The following is a 13,741-nucleotide window of genomic DNA, read 5'->3' as shown; positions in this document are numbered from 1 at the left end:
CGGATCGGAAGGCTGAAGGGTTCAAAGGGCTGAGACAAGGAGCAAAGGCAAAAGGTGACTTCGGGTGTCAAAAGCAGTGCCTCTTTAAACCGGTTACAGACCCCTGGGAAAACACGGGGCCATATTTCAGCCAGAGGCCAGCAACACCGAGCAGCCAGCCCCGATGACGAACCCATGTGCCGGTCAACGGTCCTCAAACCCATGTGCCGGTCAACGGTCCTCAAAACTCAACAGGGGGGGGGGGTATGCTGGCAATTCACGTGACAAAATCTGACCTTATAAATCATTGAGTTGAACATGTCCATTTACCTCTACATTTACATTAGTTTTATTGGAAATTTTTGGTCAAAGTAAAGCGCAATTTTGACCAAACATAGAAATCAACAGATGATTAGAATTCACCACGGCCTAGAACGTGTCAAGGGCTACCTCTCCGTGAAGCCAATATTAGTCTATATGTCTTGGTCGTCGAGCTGGAGAACGCCACACAGTCGAGCATTTACCCGAATAAAACCCGTTTCGCTGCAAGTACAGATCTTTTCTCGACTCAGGCAACAATATTTGAAGGTGTAACATACAAAGTTTTTTGTGGCGATGAACGAAAAAGCCGCAGCTTTCGTCAATGCATACTGATCAAAAAGTGTGCTTTAAAAAATTTCAAAACACGTGTATCACAAAGAATATTCTGAACGTATTTCATGCAACGTAAAAACTCAAGCTGCATCGCATTCAGCGCATCAAATCGTACTTTGGCTTACCGGCATGCATGATGCATATGCTTCGAAATCTGGTATGAATGACATAGATAGAATCTCACAGTCGTATTCAGAAAAAAAACGGATAACATCTTTCCACCTTAGTCATTTTTGGCTCCTTGTAAGACCTCGAACCCCCATTTTGTCAGAAAATCTGAGCCGGGCCTCAAATTTGCGAATTTTTAACTCAACCAAATGATACTTCAGAGGGTAGCCGTATTGTTTGGCTATCACCACGATTTGTCATTATAGGCTAGGGTCCGAGAGGACTACGCAGTGTCTCTCTAAGCCCACCTAATTCTGAGAGGATAGAACGTCTCCTCATAAGTTAATTCTAGGATGCAATCAACTCACTTAATTCCGAGGGTAGGATAGCATTTCCCCATTAGCAAATAAGTAACAGTTCAAGGTCAGGGGCTTTTGCTGGGATGTCCGCCACAAGCCGTTCCAGGATTTATGCGCCACGTTGGTGTTGCACTTATCCTGTCAAAGTTCAGCCAGTCTTCGCGCTGCACTGCAACAGGTGCAGCGTTTGCTGGGACCATCCTCAGCGCCTATGGCTAAGGCTTGCACCAACCATTCCCCTTTCCTACGACAATGCGGCACGGGAACGGACGGCGCCGCACGGGACCTGACCGTGGAACGGGACCGGGCGCAGCCGAATGGAACTGGGCGGGACTAAAAAGTTTAAGACAGGACAGGACGGAGCCGAGTGGAAGTAGACACGACCGGATGGAGCGGAACGGGAGTAGACCACACAAGCCTTGACCGGACGGGACCAGACGACACTGGACAGGACCGGATAAAACCAGCCGAAGTCATACGGGACCAGATGGGACTATACGGAGCCAGATGGGTACCAGATGAGCCCGCTCTGGTCACAAAAGGTCCCGTTCTGAGTCTTCGGTACCATTCTGTCCCGTCCGGTTCCTTTTGGTCACATCACTTGTCGTCCGATCCCGCCCCAATTGCGTCAGGTCCTGTCTGGTCCTGTCGGCATCCGTCGAGTCCTTCCCACTCAGGTCGCATTCAGTGTCATCCATTGCGATTAGGTCTTGCCCAGTTGCATCCAATACCTTCCAGCCCAGTTGTCTCACCTAGCTCCATTAGGTCCCGTCTGGACTCATCACACTTCATCCTGCTCTGTGTGGGCCCATTCTGTAACGCCCGGCTTCATTCGATCACGCACGGCGTCGTTCGACACTGCCTGATCCCGTCCGTTCTCGTCTGGTTCTGTCTGGTCTCGCCCGGTCCCGTACGGTCCCATACGGCCTGGTCAGGTGTCTTCTTGGTCAATGTGGTCCCGTCTGGTCCAGTCATGTCCGGTCTCACATAATTTGGTCTGTTCCCGCCCTTTTCCGTCTTCCTTCTTGACGTTACATCTGGTTCTGTCTGGTCCGGTCCGATTCTGTGGAACTGAGTGTGGTACCGTTCCGCACCACCCGATTCCTTTGGGCCTCTTTTGATGTTGCCCGATCCTGTCTGATCCTGTCCGGTCACGTCTGGTCCCGTTTGGTTTGGTCCGGTCCCATTCGTTCCCATCCGGTCCGGTCCGGTCCAGTGCCGTCCGGTTCTATCCCATTCAGTCCCGTCTGACCCCACCACGTTCTATTCGGTTCCACCTGGTCCCGCTCCGTCTCGTCCGGCTCCTGTCATTCACGCATGGTGTCCTCCAACCCCGTCTGGTTATGCCTGGTCCCGTCTGGTCCTATCTAAATCTGCACTGTCCGCCCGGTCCTGTCTTGTCCAGCCGGTCCCGTCTTGTCCAGCCGGTCTCATCTGGTCTGGTCGTGTCCCGTCGGGTCCCGCCCGGCCCGGTCTATATGCTGTCCTTGTACTATCTAGCCAGCTGGTTGCCATACGGCCTCATGTCATATTCATCTCAGACTTCTGGCAAAGTGAGCTATGAGTCTATTCCTGCAGCACATAGTCCTCATTCATAACTTGCCTTCCGCCAGGTAGTGACCGCATTGTGATAGGAAGCGCCTAGGTGCCATCATTGATTTGCCGGGCTTAAACGCGCCAACTATCACCAGCAACCAGCTTCACAAGAGGAGAATGGCGTACAATTACAACTTCCCAAGCTTTCACTTCGAATCCGGTTGCATAAAGTAAGGAGTCCCTTTGCTCTCCTACGTCCCTAAAATTATACTATTTACGAGGAAAATCCAAGGAGACACTCCGTACTTCACGAAGCACCCATCGATATTGGTAAACGCACCCGATTTGACCACGGAGTAGACATTCGCGTCAAGACCGAAGTAAAATAAAAAGATGCTCTGGCCCGTCATACAATCAGCTGTGGTGGACGTAGAGGAATCGGCGCATGACCATGCCGAAGCGGAGGAGCAAACCAATTTCGACCGAGAATCAACCAACCGAGCTAAAATGACCGAACCCAACATTTTTTTTTTTTAGAAACATGCTGCCTAGCGTAATCTTTGTCGCTTACCCAAATGTAAAACTGAAGGCAGTCTTGTGCGATTTCGGTCACCATGACCTCCGAAAGGTCAAGCAAGGTCGACGACCTTAAATGAACATGCGGCCTTTTGTCTAGAACGGGTGCCTGGGTTCTGGGGCACTTTGGACACTTATCTGGATTTTGACCTAGTTTGACCTTATCTGACCCAAAATTCATGACCTAGGAACCTCAAAACGTGACTCAAGTTTACGCACAGCCAACACACCCTGCGAATTGGGTGCTTCTAGCTCCCTTAGTTTCTGAGATCTCGGGGAGGTCAAATTGACAAATTGACCCCAGCGAAGGGCATCCAACCGACTACCCGGTCGCGTGCTAAACTCATTACACAGGGATGTGCCCAAACTTCTTCCCAGTCTAGCTACAGTTCAGCTCTAAGAACGCAACACGTTGTGTGACGAGCAATGTTTTGGACAGCAGGGTGATGATCTTTTCGTTGGCGTGCTTCATGTTCGCTGCACAGTTGTGCGTCAGTCCAACAAGTGGTGCTGGCGCGCAACAGAAGACCCAGTCTCTGAACATTGCATAAAACAACGCAAACACGGGCGCTAAAACTTCGGCATGGCCAGCGCTCGCTCACAAAATCTCACACGCCACTTTTGCCGTCTCACGTCACAGGCGTCTCACCGCGGCGTCTCACCAACGTCCGGCCTGTTGTGCTATGGAACGATGCGTTCTTATTTCGGAAAATACATCCTTACACAACCAGCTAACACCGGACGGTCACGCATGGCCAGCGCAGTGTCGCAGTACTCCTCACAAACAGCAAAGCCGATTCGCACCTACAACCATCACAATAATTCTTAATGCCCGATGCACTCAGAAACTAATGCTGAACTGGAGCCAGGTAAACATGAGCATGGTGTACATAACCTAATGTGCTGATACACTTCCAAGCTTGCGGATACATAATAACTTGCTGATACATGTGCATGTTGCCGGCCCATGCTGTGCGGTGGTTCTCTGAACTCCGTGCTTTAGTACTGGTTCATTCTATGCAGCGGTCTGGGTCGCGTCGCCGTCTCACCGCTGGGCCGGCGACCGTCACGCAGTATGGCACCGGAAATCCTGCGCATTAAGCTGGCGGCGCCGGCGTTGGTGTTGGAAACACGCACCATCTGCAACGCCTCCATGTGTTGCAAAATATCGCCTGGCAGACCGTGCACAGACGAGCTTGGCGCAGTCAGCGAGCCGCGCGCTAACATCTGGCTGGCGCGCCGCATCCGCTGGCCGGGGTCGGTCTGATCGTCTCCCAGCTGGCGGCGCAGCAGCTCATCCAGCTCTGCCAGCACGCCGGCGGCACGGCTCAGGTCGGCGCGGATGGCCCGGTACTCGGCCATGTTCTCCTGCAGCGCCACCAGAACGGCGGCGTGGCGGGCGACGCGTGCCACGTCTGGCCGGCGCATCGGCGGGACCTGTACGGGTCGCTGTCCGGCCAGATGCTCGTTCTCCAACGTCAGCAGCGGGTCCACCGAGACCACCTTGAGCGCCACCTCCCCGGCGGCCTCCGCGTCGTCCTCATCGCCGGCAGAGTCCGACGCACCGGTGCCGGTGATGTAGCTCCCGAACAACTGGCCACGGTCGCTGTTCTTCTCTTCCGTGTAGTCTTTCATGGCGATCTCTAGATTGGTGACTACCACTGCCACGATCAGGTTGGAAAAAACGAACGCACCAACCACTATCAAGAACAAAAAGTAGACGGACGATGCCAGGGCCACGTTCGTGCTCTTGGAGTCGCGCATCGGCGAGAAGATGTCAACCCAGCCGTCCTCGGTCACACATATGAAGCACACGAACAAGGCATCCAGCAGGTTACCAAAGTTCTCCTGGAAGTCGTCGCCAAACACGGTAACGCCAATGACGGAAGCCACCGTCATAAAAACCAACAGCAGTAGCGAGACGTTGGCCATGTCAGGAATTGAGTGCAAGATGGTGTCCACCACCAGCGACAAGCTTTCTAGTGAGGTGCTGAAGGAACGCACGCTGCGGAACGCACGCAGCACGCGCAGAAGTCGCAGCAGTCGGGAACTGGCAAGGTAGGTAAAGTTGCTCCCGAACAACAGGATGAATATTACCACGAAGTCTATAATGTTCCATGCACCCAGCCAGAAGGCATAGAAACCGTAAAACCACTTAACAGCAATTTCAAAGATGAAGATGGTCAGCACGACCTGGTCGATGACGGAGAATGGCAGAGAAAATCTCTCCGTGAGGTCGTCCGACGTTTGCATGGCGATCATCACCGAATTGAAGACGATGATTAAAAAAATGGAGAAGTTGAACGTTTTGCTGTTCGTCAGGTGGCCCACCAACTCTTGCGACACGAACGTTTCCACGCGTGCCTCATCCACGTCCACCACCACATTAAAATCCTCCATGCTGCCGGGTTTGGAACTGCCGTCTCTGTCGTAGCGCCGGTCCTCGTCCTCAAAGAGGAAGCGACGCGCCACGCTGAGCTGCTCCCCTTGGTCCGCGCCGCCTGCCTGTCGCTTCATCACCTGGTCGATCCAGCGCCGTATGTTGGTGCGGCCACTGATGAGCTTGAAGGCGGCGGCGCCCAGGTCACGGGCGGTAGTGCGCCGCCGCACGTCCTCTCCGGCCGCCGCAGCCGCGGTGCCGAGTGCGGTGGTCGGCAGCCCAGTGGCGCGCGCGCCGACCGCCGCCCGCCGCCAAGCGTCGGCGGCTCTCTGGCCTTCCGACGCGTGACCGGGCCCGTCATCCGCGCTGTCGCTGGACAACTCCGTCGCTGGAATGACGGCAGGAGCCTTGGACAACGGATTGGCCGTGGACAACGGAAGGCCGGTGTTCACGTGCTCTAGTCCTAATGTCGCCGCGTCCTGCGGCTCCGAGCCGCTGCCGGACGCTGTGCTGGGTCCTTCTGAGCCCGACATGGTCGATTCATTGAATTCTTGGATTTAAAGACGAAATTCGTTTGTGTTCCTTGCGTTTTAAGCAGAAAATGATGCTTATTACCATGAGTTGGGCCTGGAGTACAACTACGCATATGCGGAAGCCATATGCATTAAGCTTTCACTACCAAACACCATAGCCGTGGTCAGTCTTCTACGACTCATGGGTTGATTTGATAACAAACTCCTAAAAGCAGCCAGCGATGATAGCAATCTCTCAAAATACATAGCACCACGCTTAACCGCAAAAAAACAACAAATAAACTAGCACTGGACAAACGACGCACAATAACACGCCTGCCGCTTTTTGTCACAAGCTGAGACCCTATGCTGCTATCTTTAAACAATAAAACCACGCCTCTTTGCTGAAGCATACCATTGCCACGAGGTACAGTCATGAGAAACACCTTCGCTGCGAAGAACGTAATAAACCAACACCGGGCGCTACGCGACATGATAGGAGCATATGCATTTAGCCACAAATGTACTGGAATACAGTCTCTGTTCAGCACGGCGAGGTCAGACCTGTTTTGGTCCGCTCCCTGCCTCGCGTCGTGGGGGCCTTGTGGTCGGCGAACGCTCTTCGCGCGGCCGGCGGGTGGTTAGTGGCACAGTCAGCGCCAAGACTGAGGATCGCGAGAAGAATCCACGAAAACTTATGCTTTACCAGGAGAAAGAAAGAAAGGGAGATTGAGCCGGGAAGATGACATCTGACAGTCAGGATACCATCGTCGACAGCGACGCGGCAGTTCTCGCGGAAGCTGTAGTTGCCACCCCGGAGGTAAGATCAAGGTCCCGGACATGTTTAAAACGCTGCCAAACGGAGAAGGCGGGGTGGTTCAGACTGTCTCAGCGCCCAGAACAAGGCTCGTGGAAAAAATTCAAGGGATAATGGCCATTGAGAACGCGAAGCTTAGTCAGTCTTTTAATGTGGAACAAGATATAATCCAACCGAAAAAGCATGATTCCAAGCTGCTTTTCGGAACGTTTAACAAACCAGCTGAAAACGTCGGAGAAAATAATTCGTGAGTTGGTGGAATACGTGCTTGACCGAGACAATACAATCGAAGAGCTCAATGGACAAGTGAACCGAGCCGTCCAATGCTGCGGTGACCAGGGCATCGTGAACGAGCCGGACCAACGGTCCCGCGCGACTGACGTCATCCTGTCAGGAATCACGGTCACGGAGGCTGCTCGTCCGCCAGCAAGGAACAGCTTCGGCCCTGAACCCTGAAGAGTCACGGCGGGTGGCCTGTGACGTCATGCGACGCGGTCCGGCGGCGTCCCGCTCGGGCGAGGCCACCCTGCGGACCAGCTCACCGGCCTCGGCGAGCAGGAGCTGGCCGAGGCACGGCGGCTCGGGCCGCGTGTACTGCGCTGCCGGCCAGCCAACACCGGACCACGATCGGCGCGCGAGCTCTGCTCTCCCCAACAAAACACGACTGCAGGGTAAGCCCGAGGACCAGGCACTGTTTGTCAGTGAATCCCTCTCTGAAAGGCGGCGGTGGCGTAGCATGTTGCTGGAAGTAAAACGTAAGAAGCGGATCTACACAGTATTCACGCGGCTCGGTAACGTTTCCGTGAATGAAGCTGACCCGGCCGAAGGATCCTGATTGCGGCATTTATAAAGTGCACGGCCTCACGTAACCCAAGTAGACATTCTGGATCAGCCCCTCCTCCCCCCCATGCTGGTTGATCGCCTGTTTGTCCGGTCATTCCTTTGTTTTCCACCCGTCTTTGTTTTCTGTTTGCCTGTTGCTGCATGTTGTTTGTGGATTGTTCCCCACGTGTTCACCCGCCTGCCACTTAGTTTTCCTGCTTTCCGGCTATTGTCTGCATATTTACCGACTTTATTTCGCCTGTTTTCCGACTGCTCTTTCCCTGTTTGTCGACTGTTTTTTTATATTTGCCGCCTATTGTTTGCCGGTTTGCAGCCTATTGTTGACTCGTTTTCTGCCTGTTGCTCGCCTGCCTGCTGGCTTTCTTTTACCGGTCCGCCTGTCTTCTTTTGTTCCCGGCTTCTACAGTTCAATGTTATTCATTGTTAAGCCAGCCAATCGCATGATATGCCAAAACTGACCAGCAAATGCCCACAAACAGCGTCCAGTGACCTAAGAACGATCACTGAGAGCAATCACTTTAACCAATCACGTAACAGCATTCCGACAGAGGGTAAAAAGAAAGACGTTAGTTCACTTTTTCACAGGCTGCGCCCCAACCACATTGAAAAGCTGCAGGAAAGTTATAAGCCACCAGGGGATGTTGAAATTCGGCAGCTAAATGGGAGCCTGGGGCAAGCGCGCACGGCGTGAATACACGCGAACGTGCTGCAACTGTTCTGTTCCCAAGACGGCTGAAATGCAGTCACTGAAATTCATACGAGCATACACGGACGTTTGCTAGAAGTTAAGCTTGATTGTAGCTCATGCAAAGGCTACACTTCACACGCACTCGGGTGGGGGTGGGCGTCAAATTGACCGCCGAAGGTTTTTCCAGAATGGTTTCCGAACGGCGCGGCGTAGCCGCGCCAAAGGTGAAAAAATTTAGATGTCCCTAGTAGTGTCGCTGAGATATAGCAGGTCAAAGTTAAGCCATGGTTTCAGCGAAGCCAATTTTTAGGGAATCGTTCAATTTGATGCAACAGCGGAGTGTTCAACGAAACCACACATCTCTGTTTTCTTAGACATCACAACAATTGAATGAAAAAATTGCGTTGAACGACAGCACGAACCGCATTCTACACCTCCATGGACTTCTTAGCGGTCAGAATAGGTCATTGACCTAAAATGACCCAGGTCAACATTTGGCTTTTAGGAGCATACCGCCTAGCGTAAACTTTGTCGCATATTCAAACGCAAAACTCAGGGCAGTCTTGTATGATTTTGACTACCATGATCTTCAGGTTAAACAAGGTCACTGACCCTAAATAAGCATGTGACCTTCAACTTGGAAAGTTATCTAGGTTCTGGGGGCACTTTGGAAGCCAACCTGGAATTTGACCTTGTTTGACCTTATTTGGCCGAAAGGTCATGACCTAGGAACCTCAAACTTGAGTTCAAGCATGGCCTAAGTGAGTTCACGTGCAGATCAACGCGCCATGTGAATTTGACGTCTCTAGTTCTCATAGTTCCCGAGATCTCGGGGGGGAGGGGGGGGTCAAATTGACCCTCCATCCGAGCGAAGGGTATCCAGCCGGCCACCCGGACGCCGGTTAATGTGGTTTAGACTCAAACTCAGGGCAATACAAAATGTCAGTTGGAACAGTTTGATTCAATCCGAGGTATGTTGCGTTCCCTTTGTCCAGAATAAATTCGACACGTTGTCATTCGTCGTGATTTCAACGTGCACTTCCAAGAGCTGCACACGAGCAAACCGATTATGAAACTAAACCAATCAGTTAGTTTTCTAAAAGCATGTGGTATGAGTTAAACTTGCACGACTTATGACAAAAAAGTACTAGGCTTCACAAATGGAGATGATTAGCACCATGGCGGCAGTTCAGCTTAGACTACATTTTTTGTCAGTGAGTCTAGGACATAAAATGGGCGTCATTAAAATAGAAACTGAGCCCGGTGTTTTAAGCGACGATAGTATTGTAACTTTAAAGATGGATCTCTTCCTTTTTGAAAGGGGTCCTGACCTTTGGAGATTCAGCAACCAGTTCTTACAAGAGTGAGTTTGTTCCGAACGCCAGAGATGATATTAGAACCGTAATGCTAGGAAACGGCATATATATGGGGATATTTGTGATGACTGACCGAAATTAAAAACGTTTTCAGGTCAGATCGCAGTCGCAGGCATTAGTCGAAGTCGACAGTTGGCCAGAAACGCGCGGGCGCACCAACGAGAAACATTACGCCAGCCAAGACAGCAGCGCACCTGGCAACAAATGGCAGCATCTGGCATCAGCAGCGGTCGGAATGGGCTTAAGTGAATTTCGGAACGGGGTGGTTTAACGTACAGTTTGGCGGTAATTCTTCCGCCTGGATGTACCGCAAGACGGATGGGGAATGAAACCAACACGTGTCGTACGGTGTGCTCTAGACTGAATCGATTTTTGATCGATTTAGTGTTCGATCTTTTTTGCGAAGAAAGATAACCATGACCACAGCCTCCGAACGCCGAGTTTTCTCATTATAACCAATGCTTGCCTGATAATATCCTTTAACCACTACCTCCTGGTAAAATGAATGCTGATTATTTCCAACTTGAGAGTTTAGGGCCTCTTTTACCTATTTCTGCTTCCGAAACGTGTCAAAGCGTTGGTCGCGCTCCTTTTTAAAACAAGGCCTCGGAACACTCGGCCGGCCCGCCACCCGCCTTTACCTACGCCGTCCTTCAGTTATCAGGATGTCTGCTGAGAGGTTCGTGTAGGTCTAGCTAAATTTATAGATTTGTACATCCTAGGCACATACATCCAGTGGACACGAGACATTTTCGACGGCCTCTTGTCCGTCCGTTTCGAACCCCGCCAATCGGCATAATTGCGTAGTTTGCGCCCCTCGCCACCTTTGAAGAAAGAAAAAAAACTACACCTGATTGTGCTAGTCACACCAGGTCGATTTTGCTAAGACCTTTTCTTTGCAATACACCCTCTGAGCTTTCTTCTATAAAATGCAATGTCTCATCGCCTTTAAGTGGGAGGTTAGCCCTCATCGAGAAAATTCAATCAACCAAATATCTTTAACTGCTTTTTAGATCTTAACATCGGGGGCGCCTATCACACTTCGCCTCGATTCACCCTTTTCACAACCCGTATTGACAGTAGTGAAGAGATGCGATGCCCCCCCCCCCCCCCCCCCACGTACCCTGCGTTTCCAAACTAAACACGATCGAGCCTCGCATAAAAGCCAGTGGATTGGTCTCAACAAGATCTCGCAGTTGATAACAATTTTATGTTGCTAGGCCAATAATTGGCACCATTACGCCAGGTCAAAAGTCCTTTGCTCCGAAAATGCATTTGGCAGCTTTACATACCCAGATTTACGACACCATGCCACGCAGTGACATGAAGCGTACACAGGCATGCTCCTTTTTATATTTGAGCACATTGGCATGCAGTTTTGTGTGTTTTGAGCATATCTGTATGATGTAGAGCTATGCTAACGGGAGAGCGCAGGCCCGTCGCCTGTTTTATGATGTCGGTACCGGCGGATTCGTCGGCTGCCGCGCGCTACCCGCACCTGCCGTACACCGCTGTGCAGTATACCTTTCCCTAAGAATGTGGCGGCTCGGAAACCAGCAATTCTAGAGCCACGTGTTCTTGTCTCAAAACACGCCCAATAAGTGTCCCATATGACACTGAAAATTTCAACGCAATAAAACCCCAGCCGGGGGCGGGAGGGAGGAGGGAGGGGGGAGTCGCATCGTCCCCCGCCCCATCAAAGCACGGGTTAGTGGCCAAAATCCGAGAGGATATAGGATTTTGGGGGCAGGTTACGTCAACTGAGCTCAGCTTCCCCCTACTTTAGAAAGTGACATCTCTGTTTCTGACTGAAGACTTGCCCTTTTGCTAAGTCGTTTGGTCGTTTGGCCGGCAAAAATGACAACTTAGAGAGCGGTCATGACCTATGTGATGGAGACAGCCTATAAACGACATTTTGCAGGTCAATGCGCTTAGGTGGTTGTTTCACAACACTTACCCGAGGCCTGCTAGCGTGTTCGCCCTGTTTGCGGATTCACAGGATCGAGGCAGCACGTTTGCAGCGAACATGACATTTTAGCTGCGCGCGGCAGTGTTATTTAAGACCGGTATTCATGCAGAAATCGTTGCACAGCCCGGCCATTAGTGAGCGGTCTGCAGTGCTCACCTATCGGCAATTCGCAACTCGCACAACCCTTACTTTTGAGCCACGGCGGTGGCACTCTTCCCTCCAGCACACAGATGAATATCTCCTCCAGGTCAGAGGACATCACCACTAAACCCTTGATTCCCTTCTTCAAATCTTCCAGAGACCGTCGGATGATTACCATGAGAGCGTTGTAACGCTGGATCTACGGAAACAGAGATCGGTAGGCGTCAGCTGCGGCTTGGTAGCGGTAATGACACCGGGCAATAGTCACGCGGCAACAGGTGAATTGCACTAACGTTTCAGATTAAGGCAGAACTAATACAAATTTACGCAATCATCGCATTGCTCAACAAATTGTTCCAGTGCTTGGAGCGTGTTTGACGTAGGACAACATCCCGCCGTGCAATTTGAATCCTCCAATAACATGCAGATACAGAGAGATGAACAGGTCTAGTACAAATCACAACTGAATCAGGATAACATGAGAAAGACTTGCGTACGGTGCAAAAAGAACCCACAAATGCAAGATAGAGCGTTGCAATGATGCCGCGTCCCATAATTCGTGCGGCACAATAATTCGTCCATTTTTGGGCTCAGTATCTTGATGGCGAACGTTGCATAGACACAAATTTAAGTAGCGAAACAACTTCATGCAATTTCATGTGGGAAAGCTTGAAAAAAAATATTGTGGAAACGTGCTGCGTAAGACCTTCAGACACTGTGCAAAGAGGAAAGTTTGCTGGATCCTTTGCCCCACATCTTTGTGGAGTAAAAATGCGAAACGCTGCGTCACACATAATTTAACACGTCTGACGTCTCAGCGCGGCAAGCCTGCACTTCACCAATAGAAGCACATACAAAATCCACGGTCCCTTCGCAACAAAAGTTCCTGTTAAAAAAGCCATATCCTTTTCTTTGCAGCTACCTTTCGAGATGGGACAAGCAGTGCAATTATTGCGGTAGGAGGCAGAATACAGGGACACGATTCTGGAATCAGTAACGTTTATGGCTGCTCATGACTGCACGACACATCACAACATGACTCAGTCATGTTGTGATGTGTCGCAAGGCACAAGTTATGCCGATTGGCAAACCACTGCTGCGGTTACCAGAGCCAGCCCAATGTTGCGGGGTGAAGGATAATGGTTGTGTGCTCCGTGGTCAGATGCAATGATTGTATCCCCCAATGCAGCCGACACATACACTTTTGCGCACTGATCTGCTTACCTCCTGAAGAAGTACAACATTCAGTGGACAGGGGTCGTTGGAAATGATCTTCTGTGTGTTCTCAAAGTCAATCAAGTCCGGCATCTTTGTGAGCACGTCGTTGGCAAGCCCGATGACCTGAAATCAAGCGGCTGTGGTGCACAAGCAGCTCATACGTGATGCTTTGGTGACGATGTTAACTTCAAAGTGATACACTGACATGCAAACCACTACTAGCTGTTCAACGAGCTCTTCACTGCTTCCAGGTGGACAGAATGAGGGCGAAAATTCGCCCACATAGTCTTTGAACCACAAGGCAGAACGTCGCGTCCCTTCACGCCTGATGCAAAACCAGGTTATAAATTGGCGATTGGCTGCTTCACCTGGGTTTCCAATATAGCTTACATGCCGAAGAAAAGTGCGATGTATCTGACGACTTAAAATTGGGAAACCAAACTCCACAGCGCAACACGCAGCATGCTTATACAGAAACCATACGTTTTCCAACTATTGATGTGAACCGTACCTAGATCTAAACGTGACGTGAGAACTGCGTTCGAGTTAACACTTTTCTTTGCTAGCAGCAAACTTGACCAATCA

General features: G+C 51.1%; 1 protein-coding gene across 1 annotated transcript in view; it reads right to left on the bottom strand.

Moving 5' to 3' along the window:
* Positions 1 to 13,741, bottom strand: part of LOC119093419 (dynein heavy chain 2, axonemal-like) — a 64,414-nt gene that overhangs the window by 2,120 nt on the left and 48,553 nt on the right. Inside the window, exons 35-36 of the mRNA XM_037216373.1 lie at positions 13,163 to 13,279; positions 11,987 to 12,137 (exon numbers count right to left, since the gene is read on the bottom strand). Coding sequence (XP_037072268.1) covers positions 11,987 to 12,137; positions 13,163 to 13,279 — 268 coding nt within the window. The remainder of the gene's footprint in view (positions 1 to 11,986; positions 12,138 to 13,162; positions 13,280 to 13,741) is intronic.

Source organism: Pollicipes pollicipes, unplaced genomic scaffold (assembly GCF_011947565.3).
Source record: "Pollicipes pollicipes isolate AB1234 unplaced genomic scaffold, Ppol_2.1 Scaffold_4002;HRSCAF=4701_pilon_pilon_pilon, whole genome shotgun sequence".
Lineage (NCBI taxonomy): Eukaryota > Metazoa > Arthropoda > Thecostraca > Pollicipedomorpha > Pollicipedidae > Pollicipes > Pollicipes pollicipes.
Note: the sequence above shows the minus strand (reverse complement) of the source record. Positions and strands in the feature narration are given on the sequence as shown.